The 21114-nt window shown below is 35.2% G+C and overlaps 1 protein-coding gene across 7 annotated transcripts in view; it reads right to left on the bottom strand.

Moving 5' to 3' along the window:
• Window positions 1–2135: 2135 nt before the first annotated feature.
• Window positions 2136–21114, bottom strand: part of RGS22 (regulator of G protein signaling 22) — a 218212-nt gene continuing 199233 nt past the window's right edge. For all 7 annotated transcript variants that reach the window (XM_066265963.1, XM_066265965.1, XM_066265966.1 and 4 more), the window contains 5 exons: window positions 5740–5838; window positions 3989–4079; window positions 3796–3876; window positions 3486–3533; window positions 2136–2637 (listed from right to left, as the gene is read on the bottom strand). In XM_066265963.1, the coding sequence (XP_066122060.1) occupies window positions 3529–3533; window positions 3796–3876; window positions 3989–4079; window positions 5740–5838 (276 nt within the window). In that variant the 3' untranslated portion in view covers window positions 2136–2637; window positions 3486–3528. The remainder of the gene's footprint in view (window positions 2638–3485; window positions 3534–3795; window positions 3877–3988; window positions 4080–5739; window positions 5839–21114) is intronic.

Raw genomic sequence — 21114 nt, 5'->3', positions numbered from 1 at the left:
ACCACTAATGTAGAATTCTGTATCCAGTGAAATTATCCTTCAATGTGAAGGAGAACTATACACTTTCAAAGGCAAACAAAAAATAAGGAAATTTGTCATGCTTATCACCTTGGATTTGAGTTCTAATTGGACATGCCTAGCAAGAAATATTAAAAGTAGTTCTTTAGAGAGAAGAAAATAATATAGGTAAGACACTCAGATCTATATAAAGGGAAGAGCATTAAAGAAAGAATAAATGACGGTAAAATAATGTTTTTATTTTTCTTCTTAATTGACCTAATAGAAAATAGTTTATTCAAAATAATAATGGCAATGATGCACTCAATGATTATAGCTAATGGGTAAGTAAAGTGAACTGACAGCAGTGTGATAAGGGACAGAAGGGAGAACTTAGACATATTCTGTTATAAGGTACTTCATGACCCATGTAGCAGTACAGTGTAATTTGAAAGTGGACTTTTACTAGTAAATGTAGATTGCAAACTCTAGGACAACCAATGAGAAACATTTAAAAAGAAGTATAATTGATAAGCTGAGAGAGGAGAGAAAATGGTGTCACATAAAATGCTCATTTAAAACCAAAATAAGGCAGAAAAAACATGGAATACAAAAAACAAACAAACAAACAAACAAAAAACAAAACAAAGAAAGGGGCAACAAATAGAGAACAGACAAAAACTTCATGGTCACTATGGGTTATAGGGCAGTGTGGGAACAGTAAATTACAGGTTTCAATGCTTTTTAAAAAAGTGTCCAAGCCTGACTGGTGGTAACTCAGTGAATAGAGCACTGACCTGGGACAGTGAGGTCCCAAGTTCAAAACCCCAAGGTGACCGGGTTCATCATAGACATGAACCCATGGTCTCTGGCTTGAGCCCAAAGGTCACTGGCTTGAGCCCAACATCACTGGCTTGAGCAAAAGGTCACAGGCTTGGCTGGAGCTCCCCAGGTCAAGGCACATGTGAGAAGTCATCAATGAACAACTAAGGTACCACAACTAGGAGTTGTGGCTTCTCATCTCTATCCCTTTCTCTCTTTCTCTCTCTCTCACTAAAAAAAAAAAAAAAAAAAAAAAAAAGGCATTGAAAAACCACTGCTTTAGAAAAAATGATTTCTGAAGTGTTGCCTTTTCTCTTTAAAATGTTTAACTCTTTTTTGTGTGTGTGTGTATTTTTCTGAAGTGAGAAGCAGGGAGGCAGCAAGACTCCCACATACACCCGACTGTGATCCACCCAGCATGCCCACTAGGGGGTGATGCTCTGCCCATCTGGACTGTTGCTCCATTGCAACTGGAGCCATTCTAGCGCCTGAGGTGGAGGCCATGGAGCCATCCTCAGCACTCAGGGCCAACTCTGCTCCAATGATGCCTTGGCTGTGGGAGGGGAAGAGAGAAATAGAGAGAAAGGAGAGGGGGAAAGGTGGAGAAGCAGATGGGCGCTTCTCCTGTGTGCCCTGGCTGGGAATCGAACCCAGGACTTATACACGCCAGACCAACGCTCTACCGCTGAGCCAATTGGCCAGGGCCTAAAATGTTTAACTCTTTAGAGAATAAGAAATGGTGATTTCTACTTTAAAAATACTTTCTGAGATTGTGTTAGAGTGCAAATCCAATGCTTCCATCCTGTAATCCAGGCTGTCGTCCTAGGAGCTTCTAAGTCCCAAAGCCTAGTTCATCCTCCAGGTCATTTCCTAAACATTCTCCTTTCCCTCCAGGAAGGATAAGAGTGTATGACCAGGTTCCCTCTGCTAAAAAGTGTGGCTTCAGTTAATAAGAAGGCTTTTGGCCCAGGCCACGGAGCTTAGTTGGTTATAGCATTGTCTCAATGCACCAAGGTTGTAGGTTCGATACCTGGTCAGGGCACATACAAGAATCAATAGGTGAATGCATATATAAGTGGAAAACAAAACTGTATTTCTTTCTCTCTTTCTCTCCCACCTCTTTCATTTCTCTCTAAAATCAATTAATAAAAAATAATAATGAGAGGGCTTTTACCTTTGAAGGCTTTTTTCTTGCTACCCTGTTTATCACAAAGAATGGCTAGTGGAACACCTGAATCTTGATCGCCAAGGACATCTGTTAAAAAGAGAAATTCCTGGGTCCTGCCAAAGAACCACTAAATCAGACTCTCAGAGAAGGAGCCCAGGAATCTGTATTACTAGCAAATGTCACAAGTGAGTCTTAGGCACATTAAAGTTTGAGAACCACTTTTAATATATGGTTTTTTTAGAGTGGGGTATAGAGAAGGGGTGGGGAAGGCTCTTCCTTTTATGTGTTGGGCCAATTTGTGGCTAAGAATATTAGTTCCTAACTATCTGCTAAGTATTTCTGCTAACCAAATATAGTCATGCTCAAGGAATATTTGTTGGGAAATTACTTGAGGGCATGATACTTCCTTAAGTTCCGTCATAAGCAAAGCATTTTTGCTTTTACTAACCTAGACAGAAGTAGTTTTAGTCTAAATAAGTTATTTAAAATTTCATAGTCTGTATGTCACATGTGCAGAATAGCTGTGATTTGAAAACTGTGGGAGTAAAACAAGCCAGAATTCATTCATTTAGATTCCGGGCTTGCTCTTATGCAGACCATCAAAGAGTCACTGGAACTTCCACGTCAGTTAAGTGTGGTTTAAAGAATTCCTGCAAAAGAAAATTAGATGGTTGAAAACATAAGTAGCTATAGAAAATATAAATCTAAACCAAACCAAAACACCTCACAGAATTGTAACGAGGATAAAAACCTAGCAGAGGTGTCAGTATCCTCTAACTGGGGGAGGGCACTGGGAGGCTAGTCTCAGGGGTGGGGGCTGAGAGAAAGGTGCAGAGCAGGGTAACCCAGAAGAGGAAAAAGATGAGCAGGCTTGGAACATAAAGATCTGCTCACTAAACCCTCCCAGGAACCAGAGCACTAAGGGCTTTGAGAAATAGAAAGGTAAGCTGCAAGACAGAAGATAAGAGAAAGGGGACTTTTACTGGGTTCTTCAAGTACTGGGTGAAGGGATTACACATAAACTACATTGTGCTAGCATACTACTTCATAGGGGCATTGTTAAACTCTGATATTAGTATCCAGTCATAACTGTATAACCACAATATCTGTATGAGAGAAGAACCCCGGCTTGACTTTCTGTTCTTTATTTTCAGTTTCTTCTTATATTCCTATCTTGGGAAAGTGGAGCTTGAAGAAACTTGGGAAGCGGAACATGCTTCCACACATGTTCTTTGTGGAGGAGAATAGATAAGGAGTAAATAGAAGCAATAGTCATTTCCCAAAACCTTCCTTTCAGACTGTGCCGTTAAGAAGGGAGGCAAAGTGCTCCTACTTGTCAACCGGTTAGTGATGTGTGTGTGTGTGTGGTGTGCATGTGTTTATTTGATGTGTCTATATGTTTGATGTGCATGTGTGTACAAGTATTTTTTGTGTGTACCTGTGTGCAGCTGTGAAAATGCATGAGTGTGTGTAGACAGACTTTCAGTCTATGACTTACTTTGCATCTGTCAGCACCAGGACACACACTTGCATGAGGGCTGTCACCCTGGAAATGGAATAAAGTGTTAGATATATGTCTTTCCTCCTCAGCGGAGAGAAAAGGAGGAAAAAAGAGAGAGAGAGAGAGGCAGGACACACACACACGCAAACACTGAAATTCTCCTAACTTGTGGGGTCGGATCAGTTGGGAGGGAGGTGGACCTCCTCCCTTCTTGCCCGCTATATTCTGGATGGCCAGGGCAAAAGAACTCTAACAAGAAGGAAGAAAGAACCGAAGACAGACTGACAGACCGTCACTGGAAACTCACTCTGGATGTTGTGAGAAGATAAGGTCCTTTTCAAAGACAGAGTTGAACCAGTAGTCTTAACGTTTGTAAAAGATGGTATGCCTGCACGAAAATAAGAAATAAGGAAAACAATGATACAATCATCAGCAAAGCCTCTAAAGTTAATCTGTAATGGAAGATAACAAACAACCTGTAAGCAAAAAGCAAAAAGTACCTCCAAACTTCTTTTCCAGTTCTTCTTGAACTTTAAGAAGAACCCTTTCCTGTTCTAAGGCTTCTATATACTTTGAGTAGCACCAGGTTGGCTAGAAAAACAATTTCAAAGTGAATTTTGGAAATATTTATCCCATAAAATAAACTGAAGGTAAGATGGTAGCATATATCAGCCCTTTCACTTGAACATCTTCTTGGAATACTGTATAACACATATAACAAAATATGAACATACCTAAATTTATAGTTATATGAAATTTCACAAGTGAAACCTATTTAACTGGGCACAAATTGTTATCAATCTACCTTAAACCATTCTAATAAGAATATTTATGATAAACTAAAGGTATTTTTTCCATAGCCTTAACCTAAAATTTTCAATTCCTTTGCCTTGGGTTGGGAGGGGGGTAGGGATGTGAAAAGGATTATTTACTACTTCTCAGTGAAACAATTTCTCAAAAGCTTCACAGCTTTCTTGACAGCTATTCAGTCACCTCTATATATTCAGTTTGATTACGAATTTAGGTGCTCAGAAAACATCTAAGTTTTTTATGGGGGCTAGTTTGCATTTGGGTTAAAATTCTTCAATGTGTAAAATTTATCTAAAACAAATGCAAGTACAGAGCATTCCACACTTACTAATTGGCAGTTTATTATTATTTCACCAAATGCAGAGTAATTCAGCATGTATACATTAAATAGCAATATTGAAAATGATAATAATTTATATTTATAAAAATGCCTTTGGTTTCCTAAAGCATTTAGTTTCTTAATCTTGAGTTATATGACAGTACCATCATCATTATCACCATCATCATCATCATCATCATTCCGTTCTCTCTCCCTTTGTTTTTATTGCTATAAAAACAACCTTAAAGGAAATTAGGTCATTTCCTTCAGGCTTCATGGTAACATCAACTTGTGTCAAAGTAAAAATTAGAAGCCTGGTATCTCTAATTTCACATTTCTCTCTTTAGTTTTACACTGCTGTTCTGAAATTTAATGCCAGTAATTTGCTAATGAATGTACTTCCAAATGTCATTATTCAGTATTGCGTACTTTTAGGTATTTCCTTTTCAATGTATGGTTCCAAAAAACTGGACATTTCTTTTCTCTCAATAAAAGCTTCATGGCCTATCAGTGATCTCAGCTGGGTAGCTGAACTTACTTGACATTCCTAAACACCAAAACAATTGATTCACAAGCTATTATTTAAGATACAATCCCTTTCAATAGAAATTATTAAAAATGGACATAAATTAAACTTATGAAATTTCAGGGAAGTGATGCCAATGTACAAGTTATAAAGGTAAATATAAACAAAAACTGTAAATATATTAGTTGGTGGTCTTGTATTGGCCAAATTTTATGACCACTTCAAAGAATTGAAAAATTGAGATTAAGTTACTTATCATTCTTTTCTCTCTTGACCCAAGAGTATGTCAACCTATATATATTCTATTTTGTTCTACATCTGACTTATTCTCTTTCCCAATAAGATAATCACCCTGATTTCTGCCTCTTAAACCTTCATATGCATCAAAAAATTATTTTCCTTGATTATATTGTCCAGGATCAGCTGAGATTCTCACATTCTCCAAAGGCTCAAGGACATTCCCTTCTCATCTCTTCTAGTATTATAATTTTAGCCTTACTTGCAAACACACACCTACAGCTGTGAAATGACTGGGCTAATGCATTCTACTGTCCAGTGCTCTAGAGAAGTGACTCTGTGATATCTTTCTTGCTTACCTGTCGGCCATATGGTTGCAGGCCTAAGGCGGAGTCGCTGACTAAAGCAGCTGTTTTGATAGTAGTTCCCGAAGTACTTGCATAGTGTTTGGTTCTATCCTGTAATTATATTAAATTATTCCCCCAAAGGGGTGATGCTATATTAATATAAACTTACAGTTAAGGGGTCATAATAGCATGTGATAAAAATATTTTGTGGTGAGCACCACAGCTCATCAGTCATAATCACTAATGTGACATAATCTGCTGTTTTGATCTTTAGTTTTCTTTCATACTAATATAAAATATTAAAAATAAATGAGAAATCATAAAGTAGAATGGAAAAATCACCCCCAAAATTTAGCATTCAAGAAAACCACTACAAACATCTTCATGAATATGCATCCAAATTTCTCACTAGGGAAATGCATGGATTTAATCTATAATTTTAATATTTATACTACATAAGTGTCATACAAATATAGTCATACTATACATGCTCTTTTTAAATGTTTTATGTGAAATACTGTGAACATTTTCCATATGAATATAGAACAGGACTGTAGAGGGAGACCTGTGTATCATTCAGCAAGAACACCTACTGTATGACACAGAGTATATCTCTGAATATTTGTGGGACGAAGAAATGAATAACTTATATCATCAACTTCAATGGGTGAATGGTCTTATGCACACAAACATTTTTGAACAATAAAAGAATAAACTATATCGTATTTCAACAGGTGAATAATATTCTAGTAAAGAGATGTACCACAGATAATTTAATCAATGCCTGCTAGTAGAAAAAATTAGGTCATTTTTAATTTTTTACACATTTAAATGATGCTGTGCATTTTCTCCAGTTCTATCCTGTAGAATAAATTCCTAGACGTTCATTTGCTGGATTAAAAAAAATGGATATTCTAAAACAATGTATGTTGTCGAATTGTCCTTCAGAAACAAAGTACCATTTTACACTTTCTCCAATAACACGAGTCTGTAGTCTTCTTTCACAAACCTTCAACCAACGCTGCTTATTTTCTTCTTTGCCAGTCTATGTATTTGGTTACCAGTAAGATTGAATGGTTTTTAATAATATTAATCATTTGTATTTTTTGTGAATTGCCTGTTATACTCTTTTTTGTGTGTGTGTGTGACAGAGAGACAGAGAGAGGGACAGATAGGGACAGACAGACAGGAAAGGAGAGTGATGAGAAGCATCAATTCTTTGTTATGGCTCCTTAGTTGTTCATTGATTGCTTTCTCGTATGTGTCTTGACTGGGGGGCTACAGCAGACCGAATGACTCCTTGCTCAAGCCAGTGACCCTGGGCTCAAGCTGGTGAGCCTTGCTCAAACCAGATGAGCCTGCGCTCATGCTGACGACCTTGGGGCTTTGAACCTGGGTCCTCCACATTCCAGTCGGATGCTCTATCAACTGTACCACCACCCGGTAAGGCACCTGTTATACTCTTTACCTACTTTTCTATTAAAGAAGGCTTATCTTTTTATTATTTATTTTTACAATTTATATTATATCATACATTTAATGTTTTCCTAATTTGTCTTTTACCTTGTTTATTTTTGCCATTTAAAAGTTTAAAACAAAAAAAAGTTTAAAACATTTATTTAGTTAAATCTTTGTGATTCTTAATGAATTTGAAGAATCATTTTAAGTACTTAATATTAAAATAGATAATATTAAACTACATGAAAGTTTTAATGAGACTTTCTTTCTTCCACTATAACTTTTTTCAAATCACCAGTTCCATTTGATTCTTTTGAATAAGAGATAAAGGATAAAGTGATACTAGTATTTTTGTTATAAAAGACAATTATTGATACAATATTAATTTATGACACACATTGTGCTTCACATATATTATTTAATGCAACCCTGTGATGTAAATTCTATTACTATCTCCATTTTACTGAAAAAAAACAAAACAAAACAAAATGAGGTTTTAGGAAGTGACATGATTTGCCTAAGATATTAGAAGTGATTAATGGTTAAGTCAGGATTCAAAAACAGGCTGTCTGACTCTTAGAGACTGCACTCCTGTCTGCTACCGTATTTCTCCATGTGTAAGATGCTCCCATGTATAAGACACACCTTAATTTTGGGGCCCAAAATTTGGAAAAAAAATGTATTACATAAAGTTATTGAAAATCACTGTCTTCAACAAAGAGCACAAAAACAAGTGTGAAAAATCAGGAAGTGCAAATAAAAAATCTACAACCACTGTATAAGATGCATCCAGGTTTTAGACCCCCCCATTTTTTGAAAAAGGGTGTGTCTTATACATGGGGAAATACAGTAGGTTACACTGTCTCAGATCAATACTACCTTACAATTTTACTGTGAAATAGCTTTCATGGTCTTTTACACATAATTCAATTAATGCCTCTCAAATCATGCGAGATTAATATCATTACTATTTGTGGACAGATGAAATTGGGGTTAAGAGAGTTAAGAGTTATGCCCATGATTACATAGGGAAATCCAATGCTTTTCATAGTAACTGTTTTTTTTTTTCAGAGTATACATTTTATGTTACCAAAAGAATCATGGATTAAAAAATTTTTTTTTAATTAAGTGAGAGGTGGGAGAAGGGGAGGCAGACACACACTCCCGCATGCATCCGGACAGGGATCTACCCGGCAGGCCCACTAAAGGGCAATGCTCTGCCCATCTAGGGCCACTGCTCCATTGTATGGCCTGAGGTGAGGCCATGGAACCATCCTCTGCACCTGGGCCCAAATTGTTCGAACCAGAACCATTTGAGCCATGGCAGCAGGAGGGGAAAAGAGAGAGGGAGAAAGAGAAAGGAGAAGGTGGTGGAGAAGCAGATAGTCGCTTCTCCTGTGTACCCTGACCGGGAATCAAACCCGGGACTTTCACACACTGGGCTGACACTCTACCACTGAGCCAACTGGCCAGGGCCAGTTGTTTCTTATATTCATTTTTCCCCCAACATTTTCTCATATGCCTTCAATGACAATAAAATACGTACTGGAATAAACATCTGCTCTATTGCTCTTCATGACTTTACATTTTCCATGTTAAAATAAACACATGTGTGAAATTGGTCATTACCAAAAAGATACCTATATGTTTATTGCATATAATATGAACATTCAAAGATTGAAGTTTTGTGTTTTTTAGGACTTTTCACCACGGACACTGTAGATATACAAAGAATTATTGTAGAATACTATGAAAAACTTTATGCCACTAAATTCAACAACCTAGAAGAAATGGATAAATTCCTAGAAAAATACAACCTTCCTAGACTGAGTCAAGAAGAAGCAGAAAGCCTAAACAGACCTATCAGTAGAGAAGAAATAGAAAAAACCATTAAAAACCTCCCCAAAAATAAAAGTCCAGGCCCTGACGGCTATACCAGCGAATTTTATCAAACATTCAAAGAAGACTTGGTTCCTATTCTACTGAAAGTCTTCCAAAATATTGAAGAAGAAGCAATACTTCCAAACACATTTTATGAGGCCAACATAACCCTCATCCCAAAACCAGGCAAGGATGGCACAAAAAAAGAAAACTACAGACCAATATCTCTAATGAATACAGATGCTAAAATACTAAACAAAATACTAGCAAATCAAATACAACAACATATTAAAAAAATAATACATCATGATCAAGTGGGATTCATCCCAGAATCTCAAGGATGGTTCAACATACGTAAAACGGTTAATGTAATACACCATATCAACAAAACAAAGAACAAAAACCACATGATCTTATCAATAGACGCAGAAAAGGCTTTTGATAAAATACAACACAATTTTATGTTTAAGACTCTCAACAAAATGGGTATAGAAGGAAAATATCTCAACATGATAAAGGCCATATATGATAAACCATCAGCTAACATCATATTAAATGGCACTAAACTGAAGGCTTTCCCCCTTAAATCAGGAACAAGACAGGGTTGTCCACTCTCTCCACTCTTATTTAATGTGGTACTAGAGGTTCTCGCCACAGCAATCAGACAAGACAAAGAAATAAAAGGCATCCATATCGGAAAAGAAGAAGTAAAGGTATCACTTTTTGCAGATGATATGATCCTATACATCGAAAACCCCAAAGAATCCACAAAAAGACTACTAGAAACAATAAGCCAATACAGTAAGGTCGCAGGATACAAAATTAACATACAGAAGTCAATAGCCTTTCTATATGCCAACAATGAAACAACTGAGAAGGAACTCAAAAGAATAATCCCCTTCACGATTGCAACAAAAAAAATAAAATACTTAGGAATAAACATAACAAAGAATGTAAAGGACTTATATAATGAAAACTATAAACCATTGTTAAGGGAAATCGAAAAAGATATAATGAGATGGAAGAATATACCTTGTTCTTGGCTAGGAAGAATAAATATAATCAAGATGGCTATATTACCCAAAGCAATATACAAATTTAATGCAATTCCCATCAAACTTCCAATGACGTTTTTTAAAGAAATAGAGCAAAAAATCATCAGATTTATATGGAACTATAAAAAACCCCGAATAGCCAAAGCAATCCTAAAGAAAAAGAATGAAGCTGGGGGCATAACAATACCTGACTTCAAACTCTATTATAGGGCCACGACAATCAAAACAGCATGGTATTGGCAGAAAAATAGACACTCAGACCAATGGAACAGAATAGAAAGTCCAGAAATAAAACCACATATATATAGTCAAATAATTTTTGATAAAGGGGCCAACAACACACAATGGAGAAAAGAAAGCCTCTTCAATAAATGGTGCTGGGAAAACTGGAAAGCCACATGCAAAAGAATGAAACTGGACTACAGTCTCTCTCCCTGTACAAAAATTAACTCAAAATGGATCAAAGATCTAAACATAAGACCTGAAACAATTAAGTACATAGAAGAAGACATAGGTACTCAATTCATGGACCTGGGTTTTAAAGAGCATTTTATGAATTTGACTCCAATGGCAAGAGAAGTGAAGGCAAAAATTAATGAATGGGACTACATCAGACTAAGAAGTTTTTGCTCAGCAAGAGAAACTGATAACAAAATAAACAGAAAGCCAACTAAATGGGAAATGATATTTTCAAACAACAGCTCAGATAAGAGCCTAATATCCAAAATATACAAAGAACTCATAAAACTCAACAACAAACAAACAAGCAATCCAATAAAAAAATGGGAAGAGGATATGAATAGACACTTCTCCCAGGAAGAAATACAAATGGCCAACAGATATATGAAAAGATGCTCATCTTCTTTAGCTATTAGAGAAATGCAAATCAAAACGGCAATGAGATACCACCTCACACCTGTTCGATTAGCTGTTATCAGCAAGTCAGGTAATAGCAAATGTTGGAGAGGCTGTGGAGAAAAAGGAACCCTCATCCACTGTTGGTGGGAATGTAAAGTAGTACAATCATTATGGAAGAAAGTATGGTGGTTCCTCAAAAAACTGCAAATAGAACTACCTTATGACCCAGCAATCCCTCTCCTGGGTATATATCCCCAAAACTCAGAAACATTGATACGTAAAGACACATGCAGCCCCATGTTTATTGCAGCATTGTTCACAGTGGCCAGGACATGGAAACAACCAAAAAGCCCATCAATAGATGACTGGATAAAGAAGATGTGGCACATATACACTATGGAATACTACTCAGCCATAAGAAATGATGACATCGGAACATTTACAGCAAAATGGTGGGATCTTGATAACATGATACGAAGCGAAATAAGTAAATCAGAAAAAACCAGGAACTGTATTATTCCATACGTAGGTGGGACATAATACTGAAACTAAGAGACATTGACAAGAGTGTGGTGGTTATGGGGGGGAGGGGGGAATGGGAGAGGAATAGGGGGTGGGGAGGGGCACAAAGAAAACAAGATAGAAAGTGACAGAGGACAATCTGACTTTGGGTGGTGGGTATGCAACATAATTGAACGACAAGATAACCTGGACTTGTTATCTTTGAATATATGTATCCTGATTTATTGATGTCACCCCATTAAAAAAATAAAAGTATAAAAAAAAAAAAATAAATAAAAATTAAAAAAAGAAAAAAGAAAAAGAAGCATTTGATTTTTTTTTATTAAACAACAACATCAGAAAAGCAAATGACAAGTCAAAGAAAGTTGTTTAATTATGCAAAATCAATTTTTATTTCATTGGTGAAATGCACTATATAAAAGCCTGAATGTACTGGAGTACCTGACCTTTCCCTGATCCTCTAATTTTTGTGAGCAGTGTATAGCTTGGATATTCTGGAAAATTAGTCATTTAAGATTTACTTTCACTGCATCACCTGTTCCAACTTTTATTTCAGACAAAACAATTACTGTATATCTAAGCAAATCAAAAATACTTGGGACTACACACAGCTGTAAATTTCTTCCTTAAAGTTTAGAATACAGTATGAGATCTTTTCATCCTCATCACTTTTATATTCATTTATATAATATGTATCTATTCAGAGTCATTTGATTAAATCATACATTAAAAGATTAACTCAAGTTTTCTTTTTATTAGAGGTCCTTCACCCCCAATAATGAATTGCTCATTTTCTGTGATCTCATTTTTTTTGTATCATTTGCAGTTAAGTATATGTTTGCGTCTATCTACCGTTACACTATATGTAAATCATATTCATATCCTTAGCATATGTAGTAGGATCAATGTGTGGCGAACAATCAATAAAACGCTATGTAGTAGATGATCAATAAAAGTCTAGTTAAAGTATTAAGATGAGAGCTCTGTTGAGACTATTTAGGCCTCATTAATAAAAAATGCAGCAGCCTCATGTAAGACTTATTGGATTGTTGAAGTTATTCTCATGCCATAGATAGATTCAGAAAAGAGCTCCAACCATATATGAGTTAGACACATTACTTTTTTTCTTCCCCCTTAAATCTGCAATTTTCAGCCAATGTGCTATGGCAGGTACAATGGCATGCCACAATAATTTTTAAAACATGCAATTCCTGACTATTTAGTCAGGGCACTGACCTCTTTTCCTTAGATTGTCAAATAAAAAAATGACAACAGCCAACACAACAATAGCTGTCAAGTATGAATAAATCAAAATTATACCTATATTTTTGTCAGATTTGGGAAAAATATTTTTTTGGAGTGCTGCAGAATTTTAGTACTTAGTTTATATGTGTCATGAGATGAAAAAGGTTGAAAATCACTGCCTTAAATCAATCCAAGTATCTTCTTTCTAAGCCTACCAATTTAGGATCACACTCATGCAGTTCAGTTAGATATAAACTTGTTTCAGGCACTGGAGGTGGTAAATGTGAGGACTTTAATCTAGTGAACTCTGTTTCTTGTCAGATTACATAGATTGGGCCAGATGCATAGTTTAAGAGAAAAATCAGATTTGGTATTATTTAATCTATTATTTATAAGCAAACCCATTGGAAGGGAAATAACTGGAAAATTTTAAAATAAATAATCCCCAAATAATTATATTTAATATTAATAATATTTCATTACAGGCCTTGGCCGGTTGGCTCAGTGGTAGAGCATCAGCCTGGCGTGCGGGAGTCCCAGGTTTGATTCCTGGACAGGGCACACAGGAGAAGCGCCCATCTACTTCTCCACCTCTCCCCTTCTCCTTCTTCTCTCTCTCTTCCCCTCTCGCAGCCAAGGCTCCATTGGAGCAAAGCTGGCCTGGGCGCTGAGGATGGCTCATGGCCTCTGCCTCAGGCACTAGAATGACTCTGGTTGTGACAGAGCAACGCCCCAGATGGGCAGAGCATTGCCCCCTGGTGGGCATGCCAGGTGGCTCCCGGTTGGGTGCATGCAGGAGTCTGTCTGACTGCCTCCCCGTTTCCAACTTCAGAAAAAAAAATTTTTTCATTACAGAAATCAATACATCAACAAAAATATATAAGGCCATATTCTGAAAAACTGATTCAGAAGCAAAATAGGCACTTCCTCCTATTTTTTAGCTCTATCTCTTCCTTGATTCCCAATCTATACTGGAAATACCTTCACCTTCCAGATGATACAAATTATCACTAAAGATGTGCTTCTGAAAGTCTGATCTATTTTTTTGTAGCATCATTCATACAGAAATGTTACTGAGTAATAAATACATTAAAATATTTATAATATATACATAAGATATGAATAATAATAATATCACCAAAACTTATGAAATATATTATCAGTATCTTTGTTCCCCTCTGTGTGACTCCCCAATCATCTATTTCTACCCTCACCCAGAAGTAACTTTTGTACTGCATTTTGTAATAATTACTTTTTCTTGTTTATAGTTCAACATCTTTATATTGCTTAGTAATATATATATATACATATATATATACACACACATACATACACATACATTTTTTCTCTTTTTTTAATTGAGAGAGAAAGACAGCAGGCACAGACAGACAGGAAAGGAGAGAGATGAGAAGCATCAATTCTTTGTTGCAGCACCTTAGCTGTTCATTGATTGCTTTTTCATATGTGCCTTGACCAGGGAGCTCCAGCCAAGCCAGTGACCTTGGGCTCCAGCCAGAAGCCTTGGGTTTCAAGCTAGTGGCCTTTGGGCTCAAGCCAGAGACCATGGGATGATGTCTTTGATACCACACTGAAGCCAGCGACTACACGTTCAAGCTGGTGGACCTGTGCTCAAGCCAGTGACCTCCAGGTTTCAAACCTGGGTCCTCAGCATCCCAAGCTGACATTCTATCCACTGCACCACCACCTAGTCAGGCAGTTTTGTATGATTTTGAACTTTATGTAAATAGAATCAACTAAGTCTATTCTTTTATGACTTTCTCATTTAACATTATACTCCTGATATTCATCCATGTTTATTATTGTGGTTATAGTTGATTTTTTTCACTGAAGTACAGTATCATACTATATTAATTTATTTATCCAATCTCCTATAAGTAGACATTTGGATAGCTTCTTGTTTTTTCCTATTAAAAACATGGTTACTATAAACCATGTGTATGTCTCTTGATATACGTGTTCATGAGTATATGTTATACAAGTAGATATGTTAGGTTCAAGGCTATGATAATCTTTTAATTTATTAAATAAGTCAAATAGTTTTACAAAGTGACTATCAATTTATACTCCCATCTACAGTATATAAGAGTTCTGACTGTTCCACATCCTTATTATCAGTTGCTGAGAAAAATACATTTCAAAATGAGCAGAAAATGGCACATGATATCTATGTAAAACCATTAAAGAATAAAACAGGAAATATGAACTCTAGCATTTTATTTATGGATAATTCTCTATGAGAAATCCAATCATGAATCAGAGGAACTAAAATATAGGAGCCCAAAATGAATTACATATTCCTACATGAACATTGTATATATAAAAGAATACTCTAAACCATAAATCCAGAAACCCAGGACAATCACAAAATATATGAAAAGGAAAATGTAATATGACAGTTAACTGAACTTAAAAAATAATTGAAGAAAAAAACAAAAATGTGTTATAAATGAAACCAGAAAGTGTCCAAGGAAGAGAAAATAATTGACTGAATAGATGATAGGTAGATAGATATATAGATATATAGATAGATAGAGACTTATATACATCATATGTACAGGTGTTGGCAAAACTAGGTTTACAGTTGTGAGAAAATGAAACACTTTATTCCTGTATTATTTATTTGCATCACAGCTATAAACTTACTTCTGATATATACAGGGGTCCTCAGGTTATGACACAGTTCCATTCCTATAACAGTGGCGTAACCCAAATTTTGGTATCAGTCAAAACACACCCTAGCCTAAGCCACTTACCTATCCTAACAGAGTTATAAAATCATAATCTAGGACACAAAAACACAACTAAACCCAGGAAAAGGAAAAGAATATGAATATACTGTACTGTACACTGTACTGCATATTCTTCTGTCATGAGCAACCAAACTAGTTCACCCACGTAGTCCCTAAGTATGATGCTAACAGCATAAGCCGAAACACTCACATCTCAATTTTTTAAAGTTTTTATGGGAGTGTGTGTCATAACTCTAAACATCGTATGTCGAGACTGTTGTACCCAAGGACGCCCTGTACACAGACATATATATATATAAGAAAATACATAATATGTATATATATCATATATATCAGAAAGGAAGTAAATAATACATATATAATATGTATATAAATCATTTACAAAGGTAGCAAAAGACATAAACTCATAGGCTCAAGAACCTGAGCAATCCTTAAACAGAATAAACCCAAAGAAATCTACACAAGATACATTATAATCAAAATGCTGAAAACTAAAGACAAAGAAAAAAAATTTTGAAAGCAGTAAGTGAGAAATAATCCTTACCTTTAGGGAAATGAAAGGTTAAGATATATAATAAATCTTGGAACATTAGAAAGGAAGAAAAAATAGCAAAAACAGTATGGATAATTAGAATAGACTTTTTTTTTTACCCTTTTTGAGTTTACTAATTTATATCTGATGGTTGAAGCAAAAATTATTAAATTTCTGATGTGGTTCTCAATATATGTCGAGGAAATATTTAAGATAATTATAAACAGGTGAGGGGAAAGGAACTTAAAGGAAGTAGTTTCTAGACTCTACTCAAACTGGTAAAATGTCAACACCAATAGACTGTGTGATAAGTTATATTTGTATAATGTAATATCTAAAGCAATCATTAAAATATATAAATAAAGATACATCAAAATGAAATTTTAAGAAATGTGCAAGTAATCCACAGGAATGCAAAACAAAGGAAACAGAAAAAATGAAAAATGAAAATGAAAAACAAAAGGAACAAACAAAAGAAAGAATAATATGGCAGACTTAAGAACTAACATCAACATTAAAGATAAATAGACTAAATACAGGAACTAAAAGACAGAGACTGGCAGAGAAGATAAAAAATATATGCTGTTTAGAGGAAACTTAATTCAAGAAAAATGATATAGGTAGTAAGGTAAAAGAATGAAAAAAAAAAATACCATGCAAACATAAAAGGAGAGCAAGCTGGTTCTGCAGTTTTGGAGAACTTTGGCAGTTCCTCAAAAGGTTCATATAGTTACCATATGAGCCAATGATTCAACTTCTAGGTCCCAAGAAAAATGAAAACATATGTCCACACATAAAATTATACAAGAATGTGCACAGCAGCATTTTTCATAATAGGCTAAAAAGGGAAACAATCCAAATATACATAAACTGATGAATGGATAAACAAAATGTAGTACAGCCATACAATGGCATATTATTTGTCCATAAAGAGAATGGAGTACCGATCCATGCTACAACATTGATGGAACTTGAAAATATGCTAAGTGAAAAAAGTCAGTAAAATAAAGAAGTCATATTATTTCATTTATATGAAATATGAAGATATAAAAAGTAGATTAGTAGCTTCCAGGGGCTGGAGGAGGGAGGAGTGAAGAGTGACTGTTAATGGGTATCAAGTTACTTCAAGGGTGATGAAAATATTCTAAAATTAAATAATAGTAAAAAAATTTAGTAGTAGTGATGGTAGCATGGCTCTGTGAATATATGAAAACTACAAAATCATATACTTTAAAAGTATGAATTTTATGCTATGCAAATTAAACTTCAAAATGCTTTTCTTGAATAAAAGTATTTAAAACAAGGAAGAAAGGAGTGATTATATTAATATTTTATTAATATCCCAAAACAGGAAACTAAAATATTCTTCAGTGAGTGAAAGGCGAAACCGTGGTGAAGATGTACCATGGAACACAACTCAGCAATAAAAAGGATGAACTATGGATATACCTTACAACTTGGCTGGATCTCAAGGGCATTTATATCCAGTGAAAAAAGCCAGTCTTAAAGTCACATCCTATGCGATTCACTTATATAACATTCTCAAAATGACAAAATTATAGAAATGGGAAATAGATTTATGGCTGCCAGACATTAGGGATACTTGGGTTGATATGACTTATAGTCACAAGGAAGATCTTTGTGGTGTATCTTTTTTTTTTTAATTTTATTTATTCATTTTAGAAAGGAGAGAGAGAGAAGAGAGAGACACAGAGAGAGAGAAGGGGGAGGAGCAGGAAGCATCAACTCCCATATGTGCCTTGACCAGGCAAGCCCAGGGTTTCGAACCGGCAACCTCAGCATTTCCAGGTCGACGCTTTATCCACTGCGCCACCACACGTCAGGCCCTGTGGTGTATCTTGAATGCAATGTTGGTTACTTAATCTAAATGTGTGATGAAAGAGCATAGAACTATACAAACATCTTTTACCAATGTCAAATCCCTGTTTTTACTGTTGTAAGATGAAGCCATTGAGGGAAACTGGGAGAATACATGAGACTTGTCTACTATCTTTGCAATTTCCTGTGATATTATTTAAAATTAATTTTTTTTCTAAAAAATCATTTGGAATTTGAAATTCAAAACTACCATAGCAACAGCATTATTTTATTTTATATTTTTCTTTTTTATTGAATTTATTAGGGTGACATTGGTTAATAAAATGGTATAGGTTTCAGGTGTATATCATCTGTATATTGTATTGTGTGTTTCTAGCCCAAGTCAAGTCTCCTATCATCATTTATTCCCCTTACACCCTCTTCTACCTCCTCTACCCCCTTTTTCCCTTTGGTAATCACTATACTGTTGTCTGTCTTTGAGTTGGTTTTTGTTTTTGTTTTTTTTTGCTTAATCCCTTTACCTTTTCACCCAGTCCTGCAACTCTCATCCCCTCTGACAGCTATAAGTCTGTTCTCTATCTATAAGTCTGTTTCTATTCTGTTAGTTTATTTTGCTCATTAAATTCCATGTATGAGTGAAACCATATGGTACTTGTCTTTCTCTGACTGGCTTATTTCACTTAGCGTAATGCTCTGTAGGTCTATCCAGCAACAGCATTATTTTATTTTATTTTATTTTATTTTTTGAGAGTTTACCTACTCTTTTTTTTAATAATTTTTAGATTTTATTTAGAAAATTAACTTTAATATAGTGATATTGATCAGTAAGAGTACATAGTTTTCAGGTAAACATTTCTAAACCACTTGAACTGTTGATTATATTGTATACCCATCACCCAAAGTCAAATCATTTTCCATGACCTTATATTTGTCCCTTTTTACACAGTTCCCCTACCCCTTCCCCATCCCCCTCCCTCATGTCCCCTTCCTCTTGGTAACCACTTCCTTTTATCTATATCCATGAGCCTCAGTTTTATATCCCACCTATGTGTGAAATCATACAATTCTTAGCTTTTTGATTTACTTATTTCACTCAGTAGAACATTCTCCATGTTCATCCATGTTGTTGTAAATGTCACTATGTCAAAATTTCTTATGACTGAATAGTATTCCATTGTATATATGTACTACATCTTCTTTATCCAATCCTCTGTTGAGGGACATTTTGGTTGTTACCATGTCTTGGCCACTGTGAACAATACTGCAATGTACATGGGGGTGCATGTGTCTTTACATACCAATATTTTCAAGTTTTGGGGGTAGATACCCAGTAGAAAAATTCCTGGGTCATATGATAGCTCTATTCTTAATTTTTTGAGGAACCAACATATTTTCTTCCATAATGGTTGTATTAATTTGCATTCCCACCAGTAGTAAATGAGGGTTTCTTGTTCTCCACAGCCTCTCCAACATTTTTTATTACCTATCTTGTAGATAATAGCCAACTAACAGGTATGAGGTGGTATCTCATTGTAGTTTTGATTTGCATTTCTTGAATAGCTAATGAAGATGAGCATCTTTTCATATATCTGTTGGCCATTTGTATGTTCTCTTGGGAGAAGTGTCTGTTCAGGTCCTCTCCTCATTTTTAATTAGATTGTTTACTTGTTTCTTGCTGAATTTTGTGAGTTTTTAAAATATATTTTGGTGGCAGTAGGGAACCCACAAGTGTCAATAATTACACTAAATGTAAATGGATTAAACTTACCAATAAAAAGACACAGAGTAGCAGAATGGATTAAAAAAGAAAATCCAACTATATGCTGCCTACAAGAAACACATCTAAGCAACAAGGATAAAAACAAATTCAAAGTGAAAGGCTGGAAAACAATACTCCAAGCAAACAACACCCAAAAAAAAAGCAGGTGTAGCAATACTCATATCTAATAATGCTGACTACAAGACAGAAAAAGTACTCAGAGACAAAAATGGTCATTTCATAATGATTAAGGGGAAGTTGAATCAAGAAGACATAACAATCCTTAATATATATGCACCAAACCAAGGAGCACCAAAATATATAAGACAGCTACTTATTGACCTTAAAACAAAAACTAACAAAAATACAATCATACTTGGAGACCTTAATACACCGCTGACGGCTCTAGATCGGTCATCCAAACAGAGAATCAATAAAGATATAGTGGCCTTAAACGAAATACTACAACACCAGATATGATAGACATCTACAGGACACTTCATCCCAAAGCGACAGAGTATACATTTTTCTCTAGTGTACATGGAACATTCTCAAGAATTGACCATATGTTGGGCCACAAAGACAATATCAGCAAATTTAGAAAAATTGAAATTGTACCAAGCATATTTTCTGATCATAAAGCCTTGAAACTAGAATTCAACTGCAAAAAAGAGGGGGAAAAACCCACAAAAATGTGGAAACTAAACAACATACTTCTAAAAAATGAATGGGTCAAAGAAGAAATAAGCGCAGAGATCAAAAGATATATACAGACAAATGAAAATGAAAATACGACATATCAGAATCTCTGGGATGCAGCAAAAGCAGTAATAAGAGGAAAGTTCATATCACTTCAGGCCTATATGAACAAACAAGAGAGAGCCGAAGTAAACCACTTAACTTCACACCTTAAGGAACTAGAAAAAGAAGAACAAAGACAACCCAAAACCAGCCGAAGAAAGGAGATAATAAAAATCAGAGCAGAAATAAATGAAATAGAGAACAGAAAAACTATAGAAAAAATCAATAAAACAAGGAGCTGGTTCTTTGAAAAGATCAACAAAATCGACAAACCCTTGGCAAGACTCACCAAGGAAAAAAGACACAGGACTCAAATAAATAAAATCCAAAATGAAAGAGGAGAGATCACCACAGACATCATAGAAATACAAAGAATTATTGTAGAATACTATGAAAATTATATGCCACCAAATACAACAATCTAGAAGAAATGGATAAATTCCTAGAACAATACAACCTTCCTAGACTGAGTCATGAAGAAGCAGAAAGCCTAAACAGACCAATCAGCAGGGAGGAAATAGAAAAAACTATTAAAAATCTCCCCAAAAATAAAAGTCCAGGCCCAGACGGTTATACTAGTGAATTCTATCAAACATTCAAAGAAGACTTGGTTCCTATTCTATTCAAAGTCTTCCAAAAAATTGAAGAAGAAACAATACTTCCAAA

This window comes from Saccopteryx bilineata, chromosome 3 (genome assembly GCF_036850765.1).
Source record: "Saccopteryx bilineata isolate mSacBil1 chromosome 3, mSacBil1_pri_phased_curated, whole genome shotgun sequence".
NCBI classification, from domain to species: Eukaryota; Metazoa; Chordata; class Mammalia; order Chiroptera; family Emballonuridae; genus Saccopteryx; species Saccopteryx bilineata.
Note: the sequence above shows the minus strand (reverse complement) of the source record. Positions and strands in the feature narration are given on the sequence as shown.